The following is a 5000-nucleotide window of genomic DNA, read 5'->3' on the forward strand; positions in this document are numbered from 1 at the left end:
TACAGGCACACAAGTGCACAAACGCACAAACACACAAACACACATACACACAAACAAACACACACACACACACACACACACACACACACACACACACACACACACACACACACACACACACACACACACACACACACACACACACACACACACACAAAATCACACACAGACACTCACATACACACACGCGCGCGCGCGCGCACACAAATAACACAAATGGAGGAGAGAGAGGGAGAGGAGAGGAGAGGAGAGGACACACACACATACACACGCACGCGCGCAAACAGAAGAGAACAAAGAATGGAGAAGAGAGAAGAGAAGGAGAAGAGAAGAGAAGAGAAGAGAAGAGAGAAGAGAAGAGAAGAGAAGAGAAGAGAAGAGAAGAGAAGAGAAGAGAAGAGAAGAGAAGAGAGGAGAGAGAGAGAAGAGAAGAGAAGAGAAGAGAAGAGAAGAGAAGAGAAGAGAAGAGAAGAGATGAGAGAAGAGGAGAGGAGAGAGAGAGAGAACATATTTGCCTTGCTAACTGCAGTTGCCTTACTCGTTCATGAGTTAGCGACTCCTGCTAGGTATGTAAGTAAAATCAGAATATCACAGTTTAACTTTTTTGTGTGTACTATGTTATTAGATTATGTATTATGAAATATAATATGGCAAAATGTTTATAAAACATTGTAACAGAAGACATATATTAACACAATAATGCAAAATAAATACAAGGTAAAAAAAATACAATTTAAAGATAATCAATAAATCAGTAGGCCATATTACCGTATATAATGTTAGAAATTCATAATAACATGAAATGAAACCATATATACCACATATGAATACATAACTTTGCGTTTTGTTAGTACATAACTTGCTCGACGACCGCTAACTTTAGTACTAGCGACGACGCAGCAGTGAACGAGATTCTCCCAGAACACCAACATGGCGTCAGCAGCAACTAAGTCTGTCGGTTTTCTCGGTAAGATACGACGAATTCATGGTTTTTTATGTGTTCAGTTGCTAGTTCATGTTGTTTATGTAATATTGTTGAGGATGTTATAGTATTTATAGAGTGTGAAAGAGAAACTGGGATTATTTTTAACTCGTCTACCGGGGCTCAAGGTTTACGCAATCCGGCTCATCGGATCAGCTGATTTCGTTTCTTTAACCCATTTAGGATTAATTTGATGTTGTGTGCTATATCTTTGCCCTTTCTAAGTAGCACTATATCCTGTGTTTATCTTGCCTTGTTTTATATCAATTATACCGTAGTAAAGGTAATAGTATGGTGATATTTAAGTCTCAGTTGGACCCAAACATTTTCCATGAATTTCACCTTGTAATGAGAAGCGAAGGTAATTTTCTGTATTACGTCCGCATGACCGATATCGACGATTTTGGTATCGTTGGATTCCTCTCACTCTATACAATGCAAATAGATAGGTTTTATTTTTGCGGCGCACAACCCCCGTTGACAGCACAAACTTGGTCCTGATTCTTGAACGGTATACACAATGGTCGGTCTGATCTCGCCTGATCGTGAATATAGAAAATTACCCTAATAATATAACCCTCACAGTGAAAATAATCATAGTTATTCACATGACTTTCCATTGCCCTCTTCCTGGGGGCTGCCTGCATCAGTCTCCAACCCCGCCTTGAGGAAACAAAACCTCCACCACGTATTCATGGCAGGATCAGAGCAGCACACGAACTAGGATGCTGGAGCCGATAACCTACAAAATGACCTGTAGGATTTTTAAGGTACTAACCTGGATTTATTAATGCCGCTTAATTACTAGGAGGATGCTGCCTTTGCCGCATGCAAATGTGAAGGAGGTGCAGGAGTGCGTCCCGGGCAGGAGGGTCTCAGGGCCTGAGGATACAGCGACAGCTGCAGCACACAGGGAAGTGATGCAACCTCACATTCAGGTGCTGGCTGGGCCCGCACCTGCCGCAATCTTTCTCACGATCGAAGGAGGCCGTGGCGGAAGCACATATTTAGCATTTTTTCTGGCTAATGGCAACCTCACGCAGAAAAATCCACTCTCGGAGTACGAGCACCCTCCACACTCTGGCCATTGCAGCGACTATGACTGACTTCTGAACGCGACGTAGTTATTTTGGTTAGGAACACGAATGTCGTTATTCCAGAGGAAGGGAAACTTGACTTTGAGGCCATCGGTGTAACATCGAAAAAGGCGCAAAACCCGGGCTGACGAGGGTGGGCCACCGTGTTTATCCTGATTATATACCACAATCGTCTCTATATACAATGCTGACTATAATAAGAGGTTAATATGCTGGATCTCAGTGAGAATCTTACGATATAATACGCGCCCCTGCTCCGACATCAGACTAATGATGATTGTGTAATGCCCGCTCTAGCCTGCACGTGGAATACGGTGGTGGAGGCTTAAGAGTTTCCTCGGCAATGGGTTGGGGGCGGTAGAGCTGTCCCTCTCCTGGGAAGTTGCAGCAGGGGCCACAGGCCCCTGCAATGGAAAGTTATGTGAATAACCATGGTTATTTTCACTGTGCATTATATTATTAATACTATTTAACCCGCATTTTCCCTGGAACCTTTCATGCCCTCCCCTGCTATCGGGGCCAAGTTTGTCGCTAACGGGGGGTTAGCGCACAATAAAAACTATATATTCGCAATGTGGAGAGCGAGAGGAATCCAACGATACCAAAATAGTCGATATCGGTCATGCGGACGTAATATAGAAAATTACCGAAGCGAATGTGCTGCTAAATGCAGTACGTGGCTACTGATGAATAGAATCTTACACACAGTGGTATGTGGAGGGCTGGTGATGCCCGGGACAAACATATTGATTGTATGCCCCAATTATTGTGGAGGGCTGGTGATGCCCGGGACAAACATATTGATTGTATGCCCCAATGATTATATGAACAGATGAAACATGAAATAGACACTATTTATGTTAGATACAAGTTTCGAAGTCGCTGTCTCATTTCCTTCTCTATTTTGATACCCCCACCTATTTGGATGTCCAGGGCCACCATCCTGTTTAGAAAATGTTGTTCTTCTCGGCTGCGTCATAGCTAGCAATAACAATGTATGGGCTGCAACCTGTGAGCAAAAGACATTTAGGTAATTTTTACATACTGCAATGTACCCTCGCAGAGACTAAGTTCCAAAGTGGGGGGGGATAGGGGGGTATAATTGAGCTCACGAAGCTCTAAAGCAATGGGGGAGGGGGGGATGGCACGATGTCAGTATCAACTTTTAAATGTGGAAAGAAACTAAATACCATTTAAACCGTTAAAAAGTGTAATTATCTAAAAGACGAGCCAAACTTTCTGTCCCAAAAACCATAGAAAGGCCTTATGATCAGAAAGACGAGCCAAACTTTGTCCAACAGAGAATGAATGAAATACTGCTAAAGTAAACAAGCATAACACGCAATGCATACAAAATCGATATCCACTACACACAAAGTTTTAAACATTATAACAATATGTGGTTATCGTGCGAACCAAAATAACGAAAACATAACATAAGGAGTTCTCAACTCCACATCACTAGGTGTGCCTTTAGGGCATTGCCCAAGGGGAGGATAAATCTGGGCGCTGCTCCCCAACACCCCCTCAGGAAACTGTCTTCCCCTCGGTACGCAGGGCTAGATCAAGATGAAACTTGAGAACACTGAGTGGACTTTGGCTATGAATGGCGCTTTCAATGAAATTTATCCTTTATTTGTGGAGTTAACCATTCGTGTCTGTTTTCGAAGTGACTGCAACCCTCTGCGACAAAGTCTCCATTACTCTAGGCATTCATGTCAATCCACAAGCATCCCCATAAGAACCCAAAACCTTGCAGTCCTGCAGGCTTTGCCCCCAGATCCCCATCCAATCACTGTGGACTTATTCTCTGCACAGCTTTAGCCACGACCTAGCTTCTTCAATTCTGACATCATTCTTTGCCTGCACTGATTATTGCATAAAACAATGAATGTAGTTTTTCCATTTGTTTAAGCAGTTAATGGTGCATGGAGGATGAGAGGGGGTCTGCAGGAGTGAGCCCTTGATGGGAAAGTATGGTGATCAGATGGGGGTCTGTGGAGGAAGCCTGCCAGGTTAGGAAGGTTTTTGGTACATATGGTGAGTGGCTTGAGTAATAGGGATTTAGAGTAAAACAGGTGAGGTCAATATGTCACTTTATTAGCAATTACCAATGCTTTTATTTGTATGATTGTGATGGAAAGTAACAAGAGGTTTATGTATATTACAGCATGAAAAAAATTAAACAAGAAATAATAATTGCAAGATTGCAAGTCTGTGTGAACCTAAAAATTACACCGAGTTTTACATATAAGTATTCATTACTCTTAAGATGATTTAAATGTTTACACATTTTGGATGTTATTTTCTATTCTAATCTATAAGGACTGTTTTAATTTGCCCGTATGAGATGGGACCACTATATTGTAATGTTTGCCAAGTTGAAGATTAGACTTCATTTGAAATTAAGTAATACTTTACAATTCTAATGCACTTACCAGAGCCTAAGTCCTAAACTTTATTTCATATTTTTTTCAAGTTACTGTGAATGGGTGTGCCCTTTGGGCACTGCCTGAGAGAGGGTTGATGGGGCCCCAATACCACCTAGCAAATATTTTCACCTTGCTGAAATTAGTGTGTGGACTTTGGCTTTGGGTGGCACTTGCCTTGATCTTTTCCCCTTATTTGAGGCACTACCGTTAATGTTTGCAGATTGTTTCTTGTACCAATGGCTGCAACTTTTTTATCCACAGTTTGAATATAATTTTCGAATTTCCCTAGCTTAGTGTGTCCATGTGTAAAGAATAATTGGAAATAAGGAAAGGCTGGAGGCCCCTTTGATTTAATATCAGATGTAATAAGCCATCTTCAGTTTTACCAGAATTTTCAATGCAAAAATACAAATTACTCCACTTGTTTCACAATTGATGTATTGATAACAAAGAAACTGTGCCCCACAATATTTGAATTTACTAATTATG

The 5000-nt window shown here is 41.6% G+C and overlaps 1 protein-coding gene across 1 annotated transcript in view; it reads left to right on the forward strand.

The window, feature by feature from the left end:
• Positions 1 to 867: 867 nt before the first annotated feature.
• The window catches only part of LOC113822937 (cytochrome b-c1 complex subunit 7), a 6582-nt gene continuing 2449 nt past the window's right edge, over positions 868 to 5000 (forward strand). Inside the window, exon 1 of the mRNA XM_027375481.2 lies at positions 868 to 967. Coding sequence (XP_027231282.2) covers positions 931 to 967 — 37 coding nt within the window. The 5' untranslated portion in view covers positions 868 to 930. The remainder of the gene's footprint in view (positions 968 to 5000) is intronic.

Source organism: Penaeus vannamei, chromosome 8 (assembly GCF_042767895.1).
Source record: "Penaeus vannamei isolate JL-2024 chromosome 8, ASM4276789v1, whole genome shotgun sequence".
NCBI classification, from domain to species: Eukaryota; Metazoa; Arthropoda; class Malacostraca; order Decapoda; family Penaeidae; genus Penaeus; species Penaeus vannamei.